Source organism: Oenanthe melanoleuca, chromosome 1A, assembly GCF_029582105.1.
Source record: "Oenanthe melanoleuca isolate GR-GAL-2019-014 chromosome 1A, OMel1.0, whole genome shotgun sequence".
Classification (NCBI taxonomy): domain Eukaryota; kingdom Metazoa; phylum Chordata; class Aves; order Passeriformes; family Muscicapidae; genus Oenanthe; species Oenanthe melanoleuca.
Genome location: NC_079334.1, coordinates 59,532,055 through 59,557,795, shown reverse-complemented (window position 1 = coordinate 59,557,795; position 25,741 = coordinate 59,532,055). Strand labels below are relative to the sequence as shown.

General features: G+C 41.3%; 1 protein-coding gene across 1 annotated transcript; it reads left to right on the top strand.

The window, feature by feature from the left end:
- Positions 1 to 4,468: 4,468 nt before the first annotated feature.
- Positions 4,469 to 25,242, top strand: LOC130248551 (guanine nucleotide-binding protein G(t) subunit alpha-3-like). The gene is made up of 7 exons (XM_056482395.1): positions 4,469 to 4,580; positions 8,498 to 8,639; positions 11,644 to 11,801; positions 18,175 to 18,303; positions 21,676 to 21,805; positions 22,001 to 22,154; positions 22,840 to 25,242. The coding sequence occupies exons 1-7, from the start codon at positions 4,576 to 4,578 to the stop codon at positions 23,028 to 23,030; spliced, it is 909 nt and encodes a 302-aa protein (XP_056338370.1). The 5' UTR covers positions 4,469 to 4,575; the 3' UTR covers positions 23,031 to 25,242.
- Positions 25,243 to 25,741: the final 499 nt, after the last annotated feature.

Genomic DNA, 25,741 nt, shown 5'->3' with positions numbered 1-25,741 from the left:
GCCAAAATAGCTGATGCTCACAGTGATGCTTCACAGAAATAAGAACTTAGGTTCAGTTTAAACAATCATTAAAAGTTTAACTTATTTATTTTCAAAGTATTACTCCATGTCTCATTGTCTACAGTTTTCAGTGTCAGGACAAAAGCCACCCTCAACAGAACTGGTCATCCTCATTTCCCAACACAAACAATTTAATTAAAACATCTGCTTCAGGGAAACAGAAATTGAAGCTGTTTGGCTTAGTTTTTTTGTAGTAAGTGTTTCTCTCCACTGACTATAAAAGGTCTCTGGTAAGTAGTCTGAATGCAGATATTTATAATATAGAGACTTAATACTAGTTAAATTAATCAGTTCCTGTAATACTGAAGCATAACTTCTTGTTATTAACACCTAACCTGGAAACATAGGCTTTGGGCACAAAAACAGCCCAATAATCTCATCGATGGGAATATACTGATATTCTTTTTTGGGGGGTAGGGCAGTATTTGAGGACTTTATTCTCTCAAGAGGGTTAGATCTTACATTTTTTTTCTCCAGTTTCTTTCTCTCATAGACTGTTTGTTGAGTCTCATGAGGACCAGGAAGATATGATTTCCATTCTAGCTCCCAATATCCAGAGTTCTGAATGGCACAGACAAAGTTCAGGCAGGGGTGTGAAACGTTTTCTGATTTTATTTGAATATTTTCTCTTCCTGCTTTTTGCTGATTTATGTCATTGTCAGTGGGTTTTCTGACAGATTTTAAAGTATTCAGCAGGGGGTTTTTATTTCCTTATGTTTAATTCTGGAAAATTTTCTAAACTAAACCTTTCCTTCCACAGCAATAATAACTATAAAGAGATAATAATTCTTTATCTGAGACACAAAAGCACCATAATATATAAGAACCTTCCTCAATGTCTCAGCAGATGCTAATCTTTAAAGTTTTTACTCTTCACAACTATTTGAACAAATTCTGCTTAGAAAAACAAAAATGTTAAATTACAGCTGAGGGCCTGGGCTCTGCTTCCCCTTGAATTTGTGAGATTCTCACTGTGTTTCAAGACACCTCTGTGTTTTCTCTATTTCTGCTCTGTCTACATGCTTTAGTGTCCTGCAGGGAAGAGGCTGAGTGCCCCCAGAGCAGGAGGGAGATTTGTGTGAAGCTGCTGGGGGCAGCTCCTCACGACCCTTCTCCCTGAGCCTGCTCTTCAGCCCCAGGACCATGGCAGGCTTGGGACAGGGTGGGAGGCGGTTCTGGAATTGCCAAAGCAAGAAGAGATGCAGGTCACAGGCAGCCAGAGTTCAGCACTCACTGGAGGTGAACGTGGCATCTCCTGTGGCATGGTGGAGGAGATCTCTGGGGAGAAATGTCAGTGTTACTGCCAGTGGAGACATCTTCCAGCTCCCAATCCCAGAGTTTCAAGTCTTGGCTGAGGCTTTTGTGCCAGTATTCTCTGTGCACTTATCCATGTCAAGGAAATAGAGACAGAAATGGGAAGGAAATATAAGCTAGATCTTAAATATGTGAAATATAAAATATGGTGATGACATTATCACTGGTACCTGTCAGGTAGAGCTATAAATCTTCACAGCTGACAGAGTTTTTCAAAACTCTAAGTTCTTTCTGAGCTTCAGGACAAGACTGTTTGTCCTAAGTTCTTTTCTACAATTCAGAAAATCTGGGCTTGAAGAAGATGCCTTCAGCTCCCTGTGTCTTTTGTGATGCACTTTTGCCACTATTTCTGCAAGCAGAAATCCACTGCAGCAGGTGGAAATGCAGCCCCATCCCTGGTCTGCCACCCCAGGGACTGGCCAAAGGAGGAGGCTACATGGTGAAGGGAAGGAATTAAAAAAGCAGGTGCAAAGAAAATTATTCCTGACCCACTTCTGGGGTGAAAATGCTGCTACAACTAAGATGACACTCCATGGTGAAGTCAAAGTCTGAAAGTCATCTGTTGTTCAAATAAAAGCATTATTGGATCATAAATTTAAGATGAGCAGAGGTAGAAAAATGCACCCAAAATATCCAAATTATGCCTTTCACTCTATTTTAACACCACCTTTCAGATCTGGAAGAGAAGTTAATTTCTGTATTATGTTTGCTGGATCTTTCCATGAGGTTTTCCATCTTCCCTACAAAAAGTGCAGCAAACCCTACCTTGCTGACAGGGCTTTACCAAGTTCTTCAGAAAGGTCACTGAAAGGATAATAAATGATCTAAAACAAATTTGCATTTTTTCCAAACTGTGGCAGATGGCAGCATCAGCCCATTTTGCATGGGCTTGTTTTTCTCTTGCACTTTTCACCATTCACATCATGGGTTTCAGAAAATGCTTTGAGTATGGTTTGCTGTCTTTTGTGATTCATTTGGGTAAATTAATCCCTGTCCTTTGAATACTGTTACCTTTACAGAATGTGTTAGAAAAGCCTGTAATCAGTTTGTTCCATTCACTGAGAAGTCCTTGGTTAAAAAACCTAGGCCTTGGATTTTGGTTTTTTCAGAAGTATTTGACACCATACCATGAGGGGAAAGGTAATCTACAAAGAGAAAAGCAGTGATGAATCTTTTTGTATTTCAGCAGGGCTTTTGATACTTTTCTCTTAAAATATCCTTCTGTATAAAATGTCCAGCTGACAGCAGGATAACCGAGTTACACGGTGGGAGAGCAGCTGGCTCACAGGTCAGGCACTAAGGTTACAGGGAATGGGGGCACAGCAGGCTGGGCTCCTGTCACTGCTGGGGCTCCACTGGGCTCCATCCTCAGCCTGGATCTCTTCAGCAGCTTCTTAAATGACTTGGGTGCAGGACTTGAAGGAAGTTTCTCAACATTAAGTTTCTCAGCAAAACTAAATTTGGATGAGCTGTCAATTCCTTCCTGGACAGAGAGACCTCAACAAATTAGAGGGATGGGCAATCACCAACCACATGCAGCTCAACCAGGGAAAGTGCTGGATTCTGCACCTGGGATTGGGGAACCTGGTTCTGTGCACAAACTGGGGAATGAGAGGCTGCAGAGCAGTGCTGGGGAAGGGGCCTGGGGGTCCTGGTCAGGGGAAAGCTGAACATGAGCCAGCAGTGCCCTGGCAGCTGGGAGATTCAGGAACAGATTGAGGCACAACATCACCAGCCAGGAAAGAGAGCACAAATTCTGGTAATGAATAGTTCAGTTTCCTAAAAATATGACAAATATTTGTCACCTTGAGTCCTGCATGCAATTTTGGGCAGCAGAATACAAAAAGTCATTAAGTTATTAGAGAGCACCCAAAGGAGGGCCAGGAGGAGGATGAAGGGTCAGGAATTTTTGTGTGAAGCAGCTGAGATCTGTTCAGCCTGGAGAAGACTGAGGGGAGGTCTCATTGAAGTGTTCAACATGCTCTTGAGGGGATACAGATGGTCAAGTGCTGATCTTCAAGATCTGTGGCAGGACTCAAAGAAAGAGTGTGAATTGTGTCAGAGGAGGTTTAGGTTGGATATTGGGAAAAGGTTCTTCCCCAAAAGGGTGGTTGGTCACTGGAACAGGTTTCCAGGGAAGGGGTCACAGCACCAGCCTGGCAGAGTTCAATAAATGTTTGGCCAATGCTCTCAGGAACTGGGTGTGATTCTTGGGGTGTCTTGTGAGTACCAGCATATTCTCTGATTCTATGAATCCTGTCTCATGGATTCACAAAGTTAAATCCGCTCTTCAGATGCTCCCAAAATCCATCTCCTCTTTGGCAGCTCTTGCCAGCCCTTATCACCCTCATTGACCAAAGATGACAGCCACTGGTGTTGGTTTGCAATGGAGACATTTTGCATTGTGATTACTCCCTTTCCATGAGAAAAGAAGGCCAATTAGCAGGACATAATCTGGCCAAACCTCTGCCCTAGTTGTTCAACTGGCTGTATAAGCAAATGCCTGCATGTCCTCAGCAGCTGTGGGTTTTACTGCAGAGCCATTCCCAAGGTGAACTGGTGCACTGCTCTGCAGCTTTCCTGTTTCCAGCCACAATACTTCATGGCAGAAGACCACATGGCAGAGGAACTGACAAAAAACAGTGTCTTTTGCTCATTGTGTGCTTTTGCATCATGAGCTGGACCACAAGTCAGTCCTTACACTCTGGTTTTCCAGTTGCTCATGGAAGCAGGCTAAAGGGCATGGAGCTGGATCACTTGGCTTACAAAAGGTCAGAATACACTTTAAAAGAGCAGCTGCAAATCAGTTAATAAATGGGAGGCTGTACTCAGTTTATGTTTTCCTGCCCATCTGCCAGAGACGGAATCAAAATATTATCCATATTTTATATACTTGAGAATTAAAAGTTCTGTAATTTTCTTTAATTGACTTAATATTCACTTCAAGTGTCTCTTTCCTTTTCAGTATCAATACTTTTACCCAGACTTCGTTTTTTCTAAACCCAAATGGACATTATGGGGGGTTTATACTTAATACAATGAGGAATTAAGACATCTCTACTTCTCTTCATAGACAGAAAATTCTGTGTTCCAGAGAGTTATTTTTAATACTTGCTTCTTATTCATCTATCAATCATACCTTCTCAACATTCCCCTTCTGCAGGTGCTGGAGAGTCAGGAAAGAGCACTATTGTAAAGCAAATGAAGTAAGTATCTGAATATGCATATCAGCTGTTGAATTTGGCATTTGTAGTATAAGCTGTCTAGCTCAAGTCTTGTTACAATGTTTACGCTTATTTGAATAAAATGCAAAGAAACAACATTCAAATCAAGTTTCCATTCAAACATGCTATAAAGAAAATCACAAAGTGTCTGAGACACAGGTGGATTGGTAGTCAAATCTGAATGGCCAAATCATGCACTGGGCCCTTGCATGGAGACAGGGAATTTGCTGCCTTGGCTTTGGTGGGAGTTAGGGTGGTGGGAACAGCACTGAGACAAGCAGGGATGGCTGATCCACCTGGCAGGTGCCAGTGAAGGATGTCTGCAGATCATCAGACCAGCCAAGCCAGCACTTGGTGCTGGATACCCTGGCAGAATCTGATGATCTGTGCCTTGGAGCCATCCTGAACCAGAGACAGCACCAGTAGCCCCCAGTTAATTCACCTCATCATCAATAATTCCTCCCAGATCTTTGGCTGAACCAATGTAAACTAAAAACATCCACAGCATTCGACAGGAAGTAGTTCCACAGTGTAATTATACCTGGTATGAATCCTCTCCCCTATCAATTTCATTTGATTTCACTGTATTACAAGAGCAAATATCAAAATATTCACATTGCACCATGCAGCAGAGAGGAATTTCCTCCTGGGTTTTTTGGGGGGATGGGGTTATTTCAGTGGAGTTTTTTTGTTTGTTTCATTGGGGCTTTTTCCCCCAACTTGGCCTCTATATATCATCCTTGGTCTCCAGAGCTCCTGCCAAGGTAAAAAAAGGTCTCCCATAGGGCAGGGGAGAGCAGCCAGCAGCCTGCACAGTGAGCAGCTGCTACCCATGACACCATGGGTATGGTGTAAGAACTGCTTTTAGTAAGGAAAATATCAACACAAAGAGTTTTTATACAATAATCAATCTGGGGGAAAAAACAAACAGTCTGTACAAGTTCCTATGCAGAAATCCCTGTTTGAATTTGGACTGACTATCTGGTTACAGAGATATTGGGAGTTGCATCATAAATCCACTGCAGGAATACTTGTAGCTGTTGTTCAAAGTGCACAAGGTGCCTCATGGACTGAAGTCAGGAATTTCACTTTCCTTGGCTTCAGAGGAAGATCAAATCTCTCTATGTGTGTGTGTGATTTACAATTTAGTTTGATAATAATTTCACATATAGTAAAACAGGTTACAACTAAATTCATATACGTTTTTCTTTTAAGAGTAGCCAAAATGCTAATTTTGTATCTGGTTTAAATTAATAATCCACCAAAATTCAAAGGATCATACTTACACTGAGGGTAAATGTCCTCCCTTAATGCCCAACCTGATAAAATATTGCCGTTGTGTCTAGTCTTATTTTCATAGAGAGGTCCAGGTCTGATTTCTAAACCCATCCAAATACAGAAAAAATTGCACAGGGATTGCAGCTGTTTAGATTTGATCCCACTTTGTAAGCAGCAATCTCTTCCTGTGTAAAAATCAAGCAACCTGTTTATGAAATCAGAAATACTGTTCTGTACTTAAGTTCCCTCACCAATCTATTATCTTCACCAATGCATTTTGAAGAGTAAAGTAAAAAACATTATGTTGCAAGAAGAAATTTCCACTATTTAAGCAGCTCATACTGTAATAAAGCAGATTCAGAACCATCCACCAAATGCTTTGTTAACCTTTTTTTTTTTTTTTTACCCAGTTAAATAGTAGATGAATTTATTTCTGGTTTGAGCTCCATTCAGGAGACCCTTTCTATTCAGCAAACTATTGAGGTGTATTGTGCTCAAAGCAGGAGCAGATTAAAGATGTTCCTCTGAACTGAGAACTTTAAGAAGGCTGATAATCTTTAACAGAATGGAGGAGGGGTAGAACACTGCAAAGCTGAGAGTTAAAGACTTGTGCATTTATGAGATGTCAAATTGATCACAAATATGAATTATTTTACGGGAAAACTGTTCATAAAAATTGTATTTTTTCATATTAAATGTCATCTTTCTGTCACAACCAAGGACTTTAGGGGATTCCTTTTTCTGTTAAAACCTTCAATACTAGTTAATTTTTTTCAATGAAGCATGATATTTGCTAAAGAACACTGATGACTGCTTACAAAAGAAATAATTTTGCTGAAAATACAGTTTCCAACAAAATCATAGTAATTTTATGACTAATAACATAAATTTCTAATTAATAAATCACCTTATTTTCAGTCTTAATCAAAGTTACATCCATCCACTAAGCTTTACAAAATACTTTCTGATGCTCAAAATATAGATATGCTGCAAGGCCTTTGCAGCATAAAAAGACAAGGATGGTTACAAGAGTTACTAAAAAGAAAAAAAAAAAATCTCTGGAGCTCTGTGCTTCTAACTGCATAATTTCCAATGTGCAATCTAGCTTTTTTTAAAATCAAGTTATGTATCTCTGTGCTGTGCTCTTATTTAGCAGTATGAAGCTTCTACAAATATTTCAGTGAATGAAAAGCAGAAAGCAAAATATTTGGTAACTCATCATGCCTGTTTTGACTGAATCAACCTATCTGATGAGAAGACCTGTTTTTGTGAATAAAAACCTCAGAAGACTGCATCCTTAATATGGGGGGGTCTCTGCTCCAAGAGATCCTCTGTTTTCTTTCTCCCAGGTTCAATAGGACTCCTTTGAATCTCACAGAATTCATTTGAGTTCATGATTAAAACAGCATCAAAGGAAAAAACAAACAAACAAACAAACAAACAAAAAAACCCCCAACAAAATAAAGCTTCAAAAGAGAGTTCATAGAGTTTCCTGATCTAGAAATGATTGGGAAAATATTTTAGAGAGACTTTTTTTCCTATAGATGCTATTCCTACAGGCACAGGAATGCAACTTTTGATTTTTCTGACATCCATAAATCAGAGAGGTGTTAAGACACATCAGTTGTCATCTGGGTTTAGTGTGTGTGTATAGGAGTGGATTATTTTCTGACAGGGCTGACTTGGCCACTTAGACAGCTCTCCCCAGAGTGTATCTCAGGCAAGATGGGGTTAAAATCCTGTATTAATAGTCTTAATCTCTGCCCAGCTGAGGTGAGGAGGAATAGAGCCTTGGTTCCAGCACCCAAAACAGTTTTGTGTCTGTCCATTGAGAGCACACCAGGCCAAAGTGGGTGAAGATTTCATCCTTTTTCACAACTCATGGAAAAAGATGTCTCTGAGCCATGATAGAATCTGCACACTGATTTGGAGAGCTCTAACCAATGTAATTTTCCAGCCAAGGAAGATTATGAAATTCTAATTCCTCTGTCAGAATTAGATTACTGAAATTGATTACTAAGATTCTTTTCCCTCCAAAGTAAAATGTATGTCTCCAAAGCCTGGAGATAATAAGACATTGCTATAACTAGAAACTGTAGCTGATGAACAAAGAAGTATTAATTATTTTTTCTTGTTTTCTTGATAAGTGCCTCCCAGTGTTGAAACATTTTTTCTGATAATTTTTCTATCTACATAAGATTCTGGATAAAAATCAGAATGACTGAACAAGCAATGACAATTCATTATTAATATTGTGGTTTCCAACAATAAAACGTTTGTGATCTAAGTACAGAAATACATCTTGCCCTGTATTTCCAGGGATGAGCCTGGCTCCTGTTCTAGACTCATACCATGTTTTAGATTAACCTGTGAAGGAAAAACCAGCACCTATTCACTCAGACTGGGTGCAGACAATTAACCTCACACAGACAGAAACTGCTGTTTTCCTGTTCTAGCAGAACAGGCAGATCAACCATGGAGAAATGCTTTTCCAAGAGCCAAATGGACTCAGTTCTTTCTCACATTGACCACAGAAGAACCTGACCTAAATTTTCGTTATTTTCTTTTTTTAAATTATTTTTTAATGTATCCCATAATTCTTTTGTTGTTTTTTTCACCAGGATCATCCATAAAGATGGTTTCACCTACCAGGAGCGCATGGAGTTCAGACCTATCATTTACAGTAACACAGTGCAGTCTATCCTTGCTATTGTGAAAGCAATGACTAAGCTGGGAATCAGTTATGAAAACCCTGCTAGAATTGTGAGTATGACACCCTTTCTCTTGAAATAGGCACTGGAACACATTTTTTTTTTTTTTTTTTTTTTTTTTTTTGTTTAAATATAATATTAGAGACTAGTAGAACAAAGATGATCCAGTATTTTCTTTATGACAGTGGAAACTGAGTGCCATTCGAGTTACATGTGACAAAATGTCTTATTTATTTTTAATTGATCCCTGGGGTCTAATCTTTGTCTAAACTACCATTTTGATTGCTGCAAAAGAAATGTTCAAGTTGCAAAGACATTAAAAAAAAACAGAAAAAAAAAAAAAAAAAAGACCCTTTTCTTAGCTGCTTAGTCACTTATTTATTGCTATTGAGAAATGTAAAAAATATTTTCCTTTTATGACCAAACCTTGGGGTTGAGCCATGTAAGGAAAGGTCATGCAGACATGTTGGGAGCATTTATTTCAGTGTGTCTTTGCTCCTGTTGTGTGGGGGCAGTACTGGCACCACAGGGACGTGGAGTCCAACATTCCTGACACAGTCACCAACCCTCTGCACAGGTAGATGGAGGCAAAGCCACAGGAAGAATCCCTGTTATCTTCTGTCAATCACACTGAATTTTCAAGGACAGAAATAAAGCAAAGACTTTTCTTCTCCCTGATATGATTTAGTCTGTTAGCCTGTCTGTAATTCAATTCTTGCTGAGAATTTCTCAAATGCTGGTCAGAATATCAGTTGATTCCAGTTTTGGCAAATTCTGCTTAATCTCTAGAGGTTTATCTTGGAGGGAATAACATCTGCTTATCTGAAAGAGCTTTACTTGTTCCAGAAGTCTACATTTCATTATAATGACGTGATACTTTGACCTAAAAAATGATAAACAAAATCTTCAGAGGTTACTAAAGCTCATACCAGCATTGGACAAAATAGAAATTAAATGTTTTCCACGAACACAAATCATTCAAACAAGTGTAACAAGGCCCAAAATCAGCACACATTGTAGAATAGGCCTCTAGGAGAACATTTGAATACAGCTCTATGGAATGCTTGCAGTGCCTGTCCTCTTTTCCCCCAGAATGACACAAGAGCAACCTGGATGTGATTTTTTAGAGAAAATAGAAATTTTGATCACATTTATTTGAACTGACACTAAACATTTCCCTTTTTTCCAAAACCCTCCAAAAACTTAGCTTGCATTTCCCATAAAATCAGAAGTCATCAATAAGCTTGAGTTGTTTTGATATAAGCTTTGGTTTCAGCTGGACTTTGTTCTTGCTGTGTGCTCTGGTCCAGATTTAGCTGCTCAAAGTCATCTAATTCAAGGACTGGGATTATCTTGGTCCCAAAGGCAATGTGCTTATCCATGCTCCAGGTCTGCTTGCAAATACATCTTACTGATATGGAAAGGGGCTTAGCACTTAATTTAAAGATCATCTGTTCTGGGAAGTGAAGTAGATTTTTCTTTCTAAAACATCATTCCAACCTATTTTTAGTATGAAACCATCTGAAGTCTTTGTAAATGCCAGAGAGAAACAAAAAAATTGTACAAATCAGGTTTGTGATGAGTTCAATCTGCTGCTATCTCCCTTTATTATGTAAGCACCAAAATCCACACTTGCCCTTTTTTGCCTAACAATCAATGAACATTTACCCTCTCCACCTGGAGACTCTGAGCTCAAGGCTTCTCTCTGCAGGTTATTAACCTACAAATGCAGCCTAGTAGGTGGATAGCTGTAATCATTCCGTGATATGTCATATCTTGAGGCAGAGAACGTTCCAAGCCTTATCTTGCAGCTGAACAAGTGTGCACCCTGGAGACGAGCACAGGGCACACACGAGAGGGTGGCTCGTCCTGCTGATCCCAGCACTGCAGGAGGGCACGAGATGGAAATGGAGCTGCTGCTGTTTCATGCAGAAGGACAATTATCCTGCTGTCCTCCTCCCTCCTTCCTCTGAAGGCAATTTTCTAGTGGTTATTTCCCACTTTTTTTTTTTTCTCCATGCCCACTCAATTTCTTTTTTTTTTCCCTCCATGCCTACTCAAATTCTCTTCCAGAAAAAATTGCAGTGTAGTGTTTAATTTTTGATCTGTCTCTGACTTTTATAAAGTTTCCATAAACTGCAGCTCCTCTTGAGACGTAAAGATATATTCCTAAAATAAATTTGTTAAATTTTTTTGCAAAGATGCTTCCTGGTTTTGAATGAAACATACTCCCTGCCAAAACAGTATCTGTCAGAATCCAATTTGTACTTTTGCAACTATTGACTGCAAGTCACTTGAGTTGTCTACTTCTGCAACTAGGAAAGAATTATATTTTATAATTATCCCTTGCTGTGTCAGTGTATCAAATTACATTTTTTAAATCATGCTTTTTATCTGCAGTAAATTCCTAATCTGCTAACTACTGAAAAGAAATATTTGTAATGAAATAGATTATTTAAAATATTTTTATTTGATTTCAAAAGGAAGAAAATACAGAATAATATATTTTAAATATTTGGGTTTTTATTCTGTACAGGTTTCTTCTTCCTCACATATGGGAAATGCATTCATTAGTTATATTCACTTTGTCACATTTCTTACTGGGGTCTAATGCTAGAAATCTTTTCTTACAAACACATTCAAAAACACCTTTAGATATAGATTTCTTCATTGGCATAGTTATAATAGGTTTAACTTTAAATGTTTTCTTTTAATTTAATTTTTGGTACCCTATAACTCTCTTTTAATATAAAAGCCTTCCATCCAAGTTGGACTATTTGTGAATGCTTATGGCAAGGTGAAACTGAGCCCTTATATGAACAAAATAAAATAAAAAGATGGAAACACTGTGTATCACAATTTCAGCCTAACCTTGGCACTACCTAAAGGGAAGTAAGCTTATAAAAGGATGTTTACACTCACAGGCGAGTACAATAACCTGGAAAAAAACAATGAAAACGAGACATTTTGCTGTTGTAACTCATGATACACCAAGCACAGCTTCAAGGAGGTGAAGGGGCAGAGCTCGCACAACATTTACAGAAATGTCTCTTTAGGAGGACGAAAGGAAGCTGTGTGCCATGGCAGCCAGCCTGGAGGATGGCAGCCTGTCCTGCGAGCTGGTGGAGCTGGTGAGGCGCCTGTGGAGCGACGGCGGGACCCGGGCGTGCCTGGCCAGGGCGGCTCAGTTCCAGCTCAGCGACTCGGCCGCATAGTAGGTGACAGCAGAACAGCCTGGGACACTGCAGAACAGCCTGGGGACACTGCAGAACAGCTGTGCCCCCTCTAGAACAGCCTGGGACACTGCAGAACAGCCTGGGGGCACTGCAGAACAGCTGTGCCCCCTGCAGAACAGCCTGGGGACACTGCAGAACAGCTGTGCCCCCTGCAGAACAGCCTGGGGACACTGCAGAACAGCCTGGGACACTGCAGAACAGCTGTGCCCCCTCTAGAACAGCCTGGGACACTGCAGAACAGCCTGGGGGCACTGCAGAACAGCTGTGCCCCCTCTAGAACAGCCTGGGACACTGCAGAACAGCCTGGGGGCACTGCAGAACAGCCTGGGGACACTGCAGAACAGCCTGGGGACACTGCAGAACAGCTGTGCCCCCTCTAGAACAGCCTGGGACACTGCAGAACAGCCTGGGGACACTGCAGAACAGCTGTGCCCCCTCTAGAACAGCCTGGGACACTGCAGAACAGCCTGGGGGCACTGCAGAACAGCTGTGCCCCCTGCAGAACAGCCTGGGACACTGCAGAACAGCTGTGCCCCCTCTAGAACAGCCTGGGACACTGCAGAACAGCTGTGCCCCCTGCAGAACAGCCTGGGGACACTGCAGAACAGCCTGGGGACACTGCAGAACAGCTGTGCCCCTGCAGAACAGCCTGGGGAACACTGCAGAACAGCTGTGCCCCCTCTAAAACAGCCTGGGGGCACTGCAGAACAGCTGTGCCCCTGCAGAACAGCCTGGGAACACTGCAGAACAGCTGTGCCCCCTCTAGAACAGCCTGGGACACTGCAGAACAGCCTGGGGACACTGCAGAACAGCTGTGCCCCTTCTAGAACAGCCTGGGGACACTGCAGAACAGCCTGGGGACACTGCAGAACAGCTGTGCCCCCTGCAGAACAGCCTGGGGACACTGCAGAACAGCTGTGCCCCCTCTAGAACAGCCTGGGAACACTGCAGAACAGCCTGGGGACACTGCAGAACAGCCTGGGGGCACTGCAGAACAGCCTGGGGACACTGCAGAACAGCTGTGTCCCCTGCAGAACAGCCTGGGGACACTGCAGAACAGCTGTGCCCCCTGCAGAACAGCTTGGGGACACTGCAGAACAGCCTGGGGACACTGCAGAACAGCTGTGCCCCCTCTAGAGCAGCCTGGGGACACTGCAGAACAGCCTGGGGACACTGCAGAACAGCCTGGGGGCACTGCAGAACAGCTGTGCCCCCTCTAGAACAGCCTGGGGACACTGCAGAACAGCTGTGCCCCCTGCAGAACAGCCTGGGGACACTGCAGAACAGCCTGGGGACACTGCAGAACAGCTGTGCCCCCTGCAGAACAGCCTGGGGACACTGCAGAACAGCCTGGGGACACTGCAGAACAGCTGTGCCCCCTGCAGAACAACCTGTGCCCCTGCAGAACAGCCTGGGAACACTGCAGAACAGCTTGGGAACACTGCAGAACAGCCTGGGGACACTGCAGAACAGCTGTGCCCCCTCTAGAACAGCCTGGGGGCACTGCAGAACAGCCTGGGGACACTGCAGAACAGCTTGGGGACACTGCAGAACAGCCTGGAACACTGCAGAACAGCCTGGGGACACTGCAGAACAGCTGTGCCCCCTGCAGAACAGCCTGGGGACACTGCAGAACAGCCTGGGGACACTGCAGAACAGCTTGGGGACACTGCAGAACAGCCTGGGGACACTGCAGAACAGCTGTGCCCCCTCTAGAACAGCCTGGGACACTGCAGAACAGCCTGGGGACACTGCAGAACAGCCTGGGGACACTGCAGAACAGCTTGGGGACACTGCAGAACAGCCTGGAACACTGCAGAACAGCCTGGGGACACTGCAGAACAGCTGTGCCCCCTCTAGAACAGCCTGGGGACACTGCAGAACAGCTTGGGGACACTGCAGAACAGCTGTGCCCCCTCTAGAACAGCCTGGGGACACTGCAGAACAGCCTGGGGACACTGCAGAACAGCTTGGGGACACTGCAGAACAGCTGTGCCCCCTCTAGAACAGCCTGGGGACACTGCAGAACAGCTGTGCCCCCTCTAGAACAGCTGTGCCCCCTCTAGAACAGCCTGGGGACACTGCAGAACAGCTTGGGGACACTGCAGAACAGCTGTGCCCCCTCTAGAACAGCCTGGGGACACTGCAGAACAGCTTGGGGACACTGCAGAACAGCTGTGCCCCCTCTAGAACAGCTGTGTCCCTTCTAGAACAGCCTGGCAGCACTGCTCACCCACAGGGAAAACGGGATTGTGGCTAAGGTTTAGAATACATCAGAAATATTTAGCTGGAGGAAACGGTTTCAGAAATGGTTTGTTTCTTTGAGTTTGTTTGAATGGTTTAAAAAAAAAGTGTATTCTCCCTCTGAGTATTTCTAAGATTGACAAAATTAGGGAAAGATTACTTGAATAGGTTTCACCTAGAGTGATGCTTTGTAGATGTTGCAAGATGCTAAATGCAAATGAAAAATGAAAGCTTTCCTCTTGTCAGGAAAATTAATCCACAAACACCAGAGGTTTGTGTCCAAAAAGGACATTTGCTTTATTCGAATAAAGGGAGAGGCCATGGGGCATTCCCCTGGGATCTCTCAAAGTTTTGGAGGACGCAACCTCCCTTGTTATCCCAATTTCCCGGCCGCTTTTCCCTCTCTCTTTCCCCACTGGCTGAGGTACTTGAGAGGCACAGACTTCCCAGAACACCTGACACCTGGGATTCCCCTCTAATGTATAACCCTTCCTTTTAATTTTTAATTCTTATAGAATTCGTAGTTTTTCCCCGTTGCTTCTTTCATCTTCCGATTTCCAATTTCATTTATCAGCGAACCTGCAGTTTGTTTGTAAAGGCAAATCTCTTTTTCCATTCATCAATCAGTGGAATCCATCCCATTGTTTCTTTTATCTCTTAGTGCTAACTCTATCTACCAGCAGATCTGCAGCTTGTTTGTAAAGACAATGTGACATTCCTCTCACTCTGAACTGACCCGGCTGCAGGACAGGCGTTCCCTGGTGCTCACCATCCTGAACTGGGCACTGCAGCTGCTCCCCAGCCTCAGCACAGCTCCCTCTGACCCTGGCAGCTGCCAGACACACAAGCAGGGCTGGGGCTGCTCACCCAGCCCCACAAAGCACCACCTCTGTCCGGCTGGGCACATCTCTCACCTCAGATGTAGTCAGTGCTTTAGACTTCTCAGGAGTCTGGCTTGGCTGCTCCTGCAGCTGTGCTGGCAGGCTCCAGTCCTGCTTGCTGCCTTCTCACTCAGCTCCACAGGGCGTGGAGGAGCTGACCCTGGGTCGGAGCCTCCAGAGTGCTCAGACCTGGGGCAGAGGTTTGCTCCAGCTGAGCTCCATCTTCTGAGACCTGGAGCTGGAGCCTTCCCCACTCCTGGAGCTCCTCCTGCAGGCTGAGGGCACCTGCAGGCTGAGCCTTCCAAGGGACTGGGTGTCCCTTCTCCAGGACATTCCTGCGTGTTGGACCTCAGGAAGCAACCTGGAGGCATCCATAGTTCAATAATTGTAGATATACTGCAGGGAATATGCAGAGAAAATATTAAAAATTATTCATCTCTTTATATCTTCCAAACAAGAATGAAGACCTTTTGCAAGAGTCCTAAACAAAGAAAATATTGCCTATGTTGATTTGTGCTTAATTTGACACTATTTTATAGCAGCATTGTATTTTTATTATAATGGTACAGAGCAATTCTTTTCCAACATAACCCTTCTGACAGGTTCTGCTGCCATTCCCACTAAAAACCCAGAACAAGCTAATAATAAGTGAAAGGAAAACTACCACTAAAATGGAAAAAAAAAAAAAATTAAACCCTGTTTACCAGTTAACACTCCTGTGTACACTCTGCCTGGCAAATTAGATTTCGTTGTCTACAAAGAAGATAGCAGAACCTAAATTATTTCCCTTTCATTGTTATTGTTTTTATCCTGTTTAAACTTGCAATAGATTTCAGTATTTAAGGAGGTTAATATAGATTGTGTCAGTAGTTATTGTTTATTTCTAGACCTAAATTAAAACAACTACAGTGATATGTTTTTCATCTGCTTGAACATTTCTGCTAATTTCTTGAAAATCCCACTTCTCTGTCTTCATCTTTTGATAACTGATGCTTCTAAAATTCTAGCCTTTGGCTCTGAACCATTAAAATCAACTTACTCTTTGCCCATGCTACTGGGCTTCTAATGACCTGTTCAAAGTCAGCTACAGTCAATCAACCATCTAATGCTGCAGCTCAATTTCCTTAAACCCAAAACCCTGTTTCTCAGTGCCTGTGAATCAGCTCCTACAAAGAATATTGATTAATAGTGTGTTAACTCTGACTTTCTGAGGTTATCTTCTCTGAGATTTTTCATTATTAATTCATGCTAATGAAGTTTTATCACTGCTTTTCCTTTGTGTATTTCAATTGAAGAAAAAAAAATGACATCTTCTGAATAATAGAAAAATTCCCTCTCTGTCAAATTCGGCTGGAATTTCTCCATTAGACTCACCTGGAACTAATTATGTTTTAAAATGGAATGATGGGTATGGAAAGGGAAAGACTGGGATTATAAAGTGACTTTACACATCATTGTGCAGCTACCAGCAGTACATGATGCATCTTGCTAGCTCAGTCATTTTCCTCTCAGAGCAGGAGTCCTGTCACCCATCCAAGCCAAGGAAAGATCAGCATTTACTGAGCTGCCAGTTTCCATTCCCTCCCTTCCCAGTGCAGAGATGCTCTTAAGTGTCCCCTTGGAGCTGCCTAGGGCTCTAGAAAGAGCCTGAAATTGCCTCCTGCTCCTTTAACTAGATAATTGACTTGGTCTAATTTTTTATGCAATTAAAATTGGCTGTGTTGAATTTAATTTAGGCATTTGTGGCTAAGAGCTATCAGAACTTTATTTTATATTTGAATGTTTATTTTAGTGCTTACATGCTTTATAAATAACAAAATGTCTTTTGTTTCTGCCTTTCACAAAGGTGAGATGAGATGAGATGAGTTTGCCTCAGGCCCTACTCAGAGAAACAGAGTTATATTGTTTGGGGATTTTTTTCTTTCCCCAACAGATTGTTTCCTGGCCTCAAATAATGGGAAATCATCGAATTACTCAGATCAGGTGCAACACCCTTTGCAGACTGGATACAGTTTATTCAAACTAAAATAAGAAAATCCCATTTCCAAACATTACTTGGAAATATCCAAATGAAAGATTTTGGCTTTTTTATTTTGTTCTTCTATTTTTTTTTTTTTTTTAGCTTACAGACCTATTAAATATTGCACATAAGGATGATGATCTGTGAGGCTTTTTTTGAAAGATTCTGGTTAAACTGAGCAGCAGAACTTCCTGTTGGGCAGATTTAGTGTAGAAAAGAAAAAATAAGGCATGGAGCCTAACAGACATTAGAGACACAGTGTTTTGTTTGTCAGAGACACGAGGCTACATGTAGGATGTATGGATCCAACTGGACACTGAAAATCCTTCATCTGTTGAGTGGTTTCTTGCCTTTGGCTTTGGTCTTTATTTGAATATCAGTAGCTAAAATGCAGGAAGTTACTCAGGCATCACTTTTTCTTTTGCTTTGTTAACTCCTAACCCCTCTACACAGATTCCCACCCCAGGATTCAGAGGCTCTGCCCAACAATTTAAAGAAAGCTGTGAAGTGACAGGAGAAGGGTTGGACAAAACCAGGCTTCAAAGATCTGGTTAGGGTTCTCATATAATGCAGATTTTGTCTCTGTACACCAGAAGTAAAAGCAGATAATCCAGAGTTTTTCAAGGGTTCATTGGAATATTCACCCAGGGGATCCTCAGCTTCATTGAAGATTTTGGTTTTGACTAAAAAATATATTTTTTTAAATGACCATATAACTTCTTGCTGTAAATTGAGAGGTCTACAGGGAAAACAAGTGAATTCCTCCAAAATATGATGCCCTCCCTTTCACTTAGGAAGAAAAGTGCTGTTGCAACCAGTCTGAGGTGATTTCTTATGCACCTGCTTCTGCAGGATGCTTGTGGTTCTTCCCCTGAGGTACCAGTTCCCACTTGCTGAGAGAAAATGGCCAAAATCCCTTTGCTGACAAGGTTGTTTTCAAGCATCCCTAAGGAAAATAAGGATTTTCCTTAGCTGCATTTCTCAGAAAGATGTTTATTATGTGCAACTCATTTACACTTCTATATAAGAAAAAAAAAAAAAAAAGGCTCTAAATTGTGGAACTCAGTTGTACAAAAACCAAGAGTATTGTATTTAAATGTGTAATATAAATAACATATTTAAAAGTGGCTCAGTGGGGAGTGATAATGTAATGGATATTTCACTTTTTGAATTCACCAACCAGCATTTCTTCCTTCCTCTCCCCAGTTACCTCAACGATTTGGACAGGCTGGCAATGCCAGACTATGTCCCTACTGAACAAGATGTCCTGCACTCCCGAGTGCAGACAACTGGCATCATAGAGACTCAGTTTTCTTTCAAGGATTTAAACTTCAGGTATGAAAGCCACTTTTACAGTTGTCTTGGGGTTTATCTTTGTTAAGTATTTTCTTAATTATTATTATAATTATTATTGAGTTATTGAGTTATTATAACACAGTTGATATTGTGATATTGAGTTATTATAACACAGTTGATATTGTGATATCATTGAATCCAGGCTTATTTAATATTTTTACACAGCTGAAAAAGCAAGATATTATCAGTACTTTGCCTACTTAAATGTCTTTAGGAGCACACAAAAAACATTTGATGTCTACCAATTTGCACACACTCTCAACCTCTCACTCTTCTTTTGAGAATGGAAATAACAGCTTTTAACACTGGAATGCTCTACATTTGGCAAAAAAACCCAAACCAAACCAAACCAAAACAACAAAAAAACCAAAACCAAAACCAAAACCAACTCTGACCTGTGGGAAATTTCAGCATTATCAAGTATGTCTTCATGCTCATTTAAGATGAAAACCAAAATGTTCAGAAAAAAATTTTGAAAATAATGCCTCTGAGAAATTCAAATGAAATGTTTTACACTTTCAGATATCCAAGATCTAGTTATGCTTGGTGAACCAATTAAAAACATCTAATTGCTCATGAAAATGGATTTGAATGAATTATTATCATTTCAGAGCTCTATAATGCTTTTCTCTGAGGACTGAAACCTATTTAATTATTAATTTAAAGGCTGGGATGCATATTGAGGAATGGAGTCTAGACAAGAAACTGCCTGTAGAGACAGACAGATTTTTAAAGCATGAGGATTATAACTTTTATATTTTTCATTTGGCTACTTTCTTCCTCCTCATGTGCCAATTAAGCATTCCCCAAACTATTTATGCTACCATACATATGCTTTAACACAACAGAGATTGCACATACAAAATGAGATTCTGAGTAGATGTCTCACAAATAAATTATTATCATATATCAATATCCTGGTCACTCATGAAAATTCATTACTTGCCCACGAATGCTACAGTGCAGTGTGGACATCACCTACTTTTTCTCTGATTAATGTATTTCCAGACAGCTTTGTACACTGAAAATGTGAATGCCTTTGGTTGCAATCACAGTCCATGTAAGAAATAAGTTCAGGGTGGAGAAAGAAACCACCAGAGGGAAATCCTCGTTGACAAATCCTGATATGAGAATATCAGCATTAGTGTTTGGGTCTAGCTGAAATGCAGCACAACTGGGAATTTAGTTATCCAAGTGTCTGCAAAAGAGAGGAAAGCTCTCAATGCCACCACAAACACAAACCCCACTGTTTTCACCCTCTCTGCATCACAGTGGTGTTATGTGAGTAAACTCATTGGTGGTTTCAGGCAGCTGAGTTATATTGGGTAAAATCATTACAAAGCAGTCTGAGGGGTTTGAGCTGCTAAAGTGCTGCAGAACAATTATAAATCCGTGTTAACCAGCCAGGTGCTGCTGCTTTGCAGTGCCATAGAAATGCAGAACAGCTGGAGGATCCTGATGTCTCTGCACCAAGTTTGATAAGTACCACAGAAACCTCTATAAAGAGAGGGACATTTACACATTCGGAGTGAGTCTTGGCTGATGTACTGATGGGGCTTCAGGTCACAAGCCACACAGGGATACAAAAAACCCACGAACAGATGCCTCATTTACTAAACCCTTTACTGAACCGAATGAGACAGAAAACATTTTGTATCTGTGCAGTAAAAGTCTAAACACTGGTACTGCTTCGGGGAACTGAATTACAGTTGCACAGAAAACATTGATTTTTATTTGCTCCTTGCTTACTGGTTACTTTGCTAGTTCAGTGCAATTTAGTTTCCATGTGCTCTTCTGATTTCAGAGCTATACACCACAAATCAAGAAAGGCATGTAATTATACATGACTTTTGAGTACTAATCAGACACAAAAGTCAAGATACTTTATTTGTGCTGACCCCACTCTTCAGTAGACCTTCTGAACTCAGTGAAGATATGCTTGGAAGAATGCCATTATTTGTATCAAAAACTTGCTCCACAACAATTTCTCAATTTCCAAACTAATTCACTTTTATAGACACCCAATAAAAAAAAAGATGAAATGTAGCAGAAAAAAAAAATTGATTACTCCTCAGCTGCAGAAACAGTTCATTGTAAGCATTGGAAAGGGTTTCATTTTTTTTTCTAATAAGTCTGAAAAATTATAAAAAATATTATTTTTTACCATGTACTGCACTGTTGATGGTGAAGGAAACAAAGGGTTTAAGATACTGCAAAAAGCAATGTTTTGGTAAGAAATTATTCTTGCTCTGTTCACTATTGACATGGTTGTTTCTTACTGAATCCTGTTATATTTGTTGCTGTAAGAATTGGATTGTGTTTAATTTTCAAATACTGCAGGATCAGAGATCTAACACATATTCTTGAAGGAGGGGGTAATCCAACAGGGGATTAGATTTTACAGTATTAAGTTCAACAACAGGCAGTACACAGAAAAGTCATCATGCACACTGGGAAACATAAAATCTAAGGGCAGGATAAAGCAGGGTTTTTTATGTTTTCCCTGCTTTCTAATGCACTTTTGTTTCAGGAAAACAGTGAAAACAAACCCCTAGCCCTTACCACTGAAGAACTGCAAATGTAAGTGGGAGTTTTGGAAGCTCAGGCTAAGGGCTCAGCTAGGTGCCCAGCTGGCATTGGACCCCTTAGAGAGTCCCTGTAAGGTTCATATGACACTGGCCAAAGGCAGCAGCAATTCCTGCAAAGGTGGAAGGAAATTATGGCAGAGAAGGACAGCCCTACAAATCCCAGTGTACAAAGGAAGGGATTCCTGCTCTCCAGGAGTTGTTGCTCAAGAGCAGCTGATGAGATGGGCAGGGAGGAGACCCTCCAAAGGTGTGATGCAGGTGATGTGGGGAGCTCAGAGAACACTGCAGGGCAGGGACCAGAGGCAGCATCTACTCAGGCACAGCCAGGGGCTGATATGTGACTGTTCTTCAGTCATATGTCTTACTGGTCAAGGTCAGGTCACTGCAAGCAAAAACATGAAGTAGCAAAGGACACTGAATTTGAGGGGTTTTTATCCAGTCTCAGAACTCTGCCCTAAATAAATCCTAGCCTGCAAGTCTCAGCCTGCACTGAGCCCCACTTCCTCAGCACAAAGTGCTACATGAAAGCACTGAGTATTAATCCTACATGCAGGGATATAAGGCTTTTTATTTCATCTTATATCCAGTATAAAGCCATGAGTAACAACATGCAGCACTCCTCGACCTGCTGGGGTAGAAACAGACTAATATTTGGAAAAGCTGGATGTTTGTCATTCATGTCCACTTGATCTCTGTGCATTAAAAGCATGAGTACATCCTTATTAGTCCTTTACATTGTACATATGTGATTGTTTCTGCACAGGATGTTTGATGTGGGTGGACAACGATCAGAGAGAAAAAAGTGGATTCACTGCTTTGAAGGAGTCACTTGCATCATATTCTGTGCTGCACTCAGTGCCTATGACATGGTTCTGGTGGAAGATAAAGAAGTGGTGAGTCAGAACAGACAAACAGCCCTTTTTGCTTCTAAGTTTTAATGTGCTCTCTGATGGTACATTCCCATTCTCTGATAACTATTTAAAGGCTATTGCACTGCAGTGGTTCTTTCCAGTAAAGAACAATGCAGTAAAAATGACATATGAGGATGAGATTTATCAGTCTCATGTTTACCTTTTGCACCTCAACAGAACAGAATGCACGAAAGCCTTCATCTGTTCAACAGCATCTGCAACCATAAGTGCTTTGCAGCCACTTCCATTGTGCTGTTCCTAAATAAAAAAGACCTCTTTCAAGAGAAAATAACAAAAGTTCACCTGAATATCTGCTTTCCTGAGTATAATGGTAAGTTTGGAGTGTTCAGGAGAAAACACATTCAGAAGTTTAGTGTAAGCCATTCATTAAACACTGAGACTTTGACTCACAACACCTATATATAACCCTTTAAATACTAAATACCTTACCCAAGCATCTTCTCATGAAAGAATGATATGAGACAGACACAGCCAGAATTCAACTCATCTCACCTACTCACCCTGTTTATCCTTGGGTGGGTTCATTTCTCTCTCTGGAGATGTTTATTTCTGTCCATTGGTGGTAGAGGCAGATGAGCAATCTAAAAGTTTCAGATGGCTGAAGGGTTTTGTGATGGACTCAGCCAACATTTCAGTACAAGTCAGTATCTTATCACTCACACACACAAAACTCCATCCAAGATTTTTGTCCCTATTTTAAGAACTCTTTCCATAAGGGAAGTCTGTCTCTTTTTTCATGCTACAGTAGTGTCTACTGGAAATTAAAAAACATCAGATGTTCCCAGTTGATGCAAGAGAATATATAAGGCCATGTCAGAAATTGCCAGAGAAAAGCCAGTTTAGATACAAAATTTTCATACCTAATGCATGAAGTTAATTCAAATAGACAGAAAAGAAAAAAAAGGGTAGAAAACATTATTTCTTGTTTCTTTGCAGTTGTGAGGACATACCAGTTGAAATGCGTATTCTTTTGCTTTTACTTTTCTTTCCATTAGGACAAAACACATTTGAAGATGCTGCAAATTACATCAAGAAACAATTTCTAGACTTGAACATAAGGAAGCAAGATAAAGAGATATATTGTCACTTGACCTGTGCCACAGACACCCAGAATGTCAAATTTGTTTTTGATGCAGTCACAGACATAATAATCAAAGAAAATCTGAAAGACTGTGGGCTTTTCTAACCATTCATTCCCTTGCTCAGATCTTCAGACCACTTTCCTCTCTTCATCTGATGTGCTGACTGAAATTAAAAAAAAATTTCTAGGTAAGAAACAAAATCAATTAGGTACCTGTTAGATTCAGTTAAGTGTTGGGTACAGCCCAACTGCAGACCAACAAAAAACTTCCAGGTATCACAAGAAGATTAGAAAAATTGTTCCTGTTCTACAAAGATGACAGCTGCAGATAAACCCTACTGGAATTAAAGTTACATTCCTATTTAAATCAATATCATAAAATCATAGAATCATAGAATTCTTTGGTTTGGAAGAGACCTTAAAGATAACCTAGTTCCAAGCCCCATGCCATAGGCAGGGACATCTTCCACTAGACCAGGCAATCAGCACTTCTCAGGAAACTGGGGACACCTTTGTCTTCTAGGGATAGGATGAAAAAAGATAATATATAGCAGAAAACTGACTTATTTATAACTGAAACCTAAGGAAAAATACAGTTTTAGACAGTATCACACATAATTTACCTTCTGTTTTGTATTCATGTTACATAAACAACTGAAGGTGACATCCCATTAATTCAACAAAAGAAAAGCCCCCAGACTTAGATGGTGTATGATGAAGAGCAGTGCAAATCTGAATGTTTAATTATACTGTTTTCTTAGAAGAGCTGAGGGACATATGCATAAAAACTGCATACATACTAAACTGACAAAAATTTCCAGTTTGAGAAAAATTAAACACTGTAAAATGGAGGCAAGTTTCATAAATCCCCAAGAAGAAAAAAAATAATCATAATAACTGTCAGTTTCTGCATAAGCCACAAAGGCAAGTTTAGTAAATCCCAAAGAAGAAAAAAAAAATTATAATGACTGTTATTTTCTGCATAAGCCACAAAGGCAAGTTGAAACATTTTTGGTTTACAATGAAATATAATACTTTCTTAAAATGCAATTAATAATCCTGCTACTCAACAGGAATGGCAGCAGTAACTTCTGCCCCTGCAGAGCAGATGTAAACCCAGCAGCTCTCATGGCAAAAGCACTTCCTTGGGACTTTGGCACAGAGCACCTTTCTCTACACAAAGACCTTGCTAATGCAGAACTGATCTCCTTTAACTCCTGTTGATTTGTTGTGACTACCTATAGGAGATATTTGACTATTTTAAATAGAATGGGACTTTGTCCTGGTTTCAGCTGGGATAGAGTTAATTCTTTTCCTAGTAGCTGTCACAGTGCTGAGTCTTGCATTTAGTGTAAGAATAATGACAGCATTGACGGTTCAGTTGTTGCTCAGCAGTGCTGATCCTACACCAAGGGCTTTTCAGCATCCCATGCTCTGCCAGTGGGAGATGCCCCAAGCTGCATGCATGGCAAGGACAGCTGACCTGAGCTGCCAAAGGGATGTTCCATAGCACAGAACATCATGCCAGGCAAGGAAACTGGGGGTGATTGGCAGGGGGGTTTGGTCACTGCTCAGGGATGGGCTGGGAATGGGTTAGCAGGTAGTGAGCAGCTGCATCGAGCATCCCTTGGTTTCCTAGGTTTTATTCCTCTCTCTCTTATTCATTCTCCTTACTATTATTATTGTCACTATTGTTGCTATTATTATTATTATAATATTTTACTTTTTACCAGTTATTAAACTGTTCTAATATCAACCCACAGACTTTACCTTTTCCTCATTCCCTTCCCCATCCCATGGCAGGTTTTGGTGTGTGTGTGAGCAAGCAGCTGTGTGGTACTTATTTGCCAGCTGAAGATAGAGCATGACAGAGTTCTAAAAATATTCAAATGAAATTTGAAATTTGGCCTTGAAATAACATGTGCTTTTAAAATAGAATCATTGTTGTAAGGTTTTTTTCCACTTAGGTATTTTTTTTTTTTAAATACATTTCAAACTAATTTTCACCATAGACTCCCTGTGTTCTGGTTAATCTAATTAGAACAGGGAATTGGCCACTGAAGAGCAGCATCCTGCAATCTGTCTGCATGAGCAGGGCCATCAGGGTGAGTAGCTCTCCCAAAAGAAGTGAGAAGTGAAGAGCCAAAATACATTTTGTATTGCCTGGATTTCTGCTGCTGCCTCACTTGTAGTGCTTCACTTGATTAATTTCTTGTTTGCATTGAGAGTAATGGATTTCTAATGGTAAGTATTCTGGATTCATTTCCAGCAATAAATCCAATTTGGAATGAATAATTTGAACTATGGTGACATCAACATTAATTCCTGATGCCTTGATGGCATAATAAAAGCCAAGGTCTTTAAGAAAAAAATCCATGAATAAACACATCTCAAATATATTCTTCAAGCATGTTCTTGAGAAGCCAAACAGGCTTTACAGCAGAGCCTCAAAGCTCATCCAGGTCAGAGTGCTTGGATTGGGTTTCCTGCTCTTGTGGAAGAAGTTTGGGAGGCCTAAGTGTGCCCAGTGAGAGGAGTGAGCTTTCAGCTGGTGATGTGAGAGCAGGGGCTGCAGGCAGTGTCACCGGGAGCCCAGGGCACTGGGGACAGGCTGGGGCACACACAGGGCAGGTCTCTGCAGCTCCATCTCCAGTGACACACAGGGGGCTGGGCTGGGCTGGGCTGGGGGCTGTGCCCAGAGCTGTGTGCACAGCTCACCCTGTGCCTGTATCCCAAATAACCCATCCCAGGGGCTGCTGCTGCTGCCACCCACAGGAACAGACATGCCTGGAGTGCAGGCTCATGGTGTCCCTAAT

Excerpts from the sequence above, each read along its gene's own strand:
- LOC130248551 (XM_056482395.1), top strand. Across the intron at positions 8,640-11,643 it reads ATGAAAACCCTGCTAGAATT|GAGGACGAAAGGAAGCTGTG; the intron begins GTGAGTATGACA and ends ATGTCTCTTTAG. Across the intron at positions 18,304-21,675 it reads TTCAAGGATTTAAACTTCAG|GATGTTTGATGTGGGTGGAC; the intron begins GTATGAAAGCCA and ends GTTTCTGCACAG.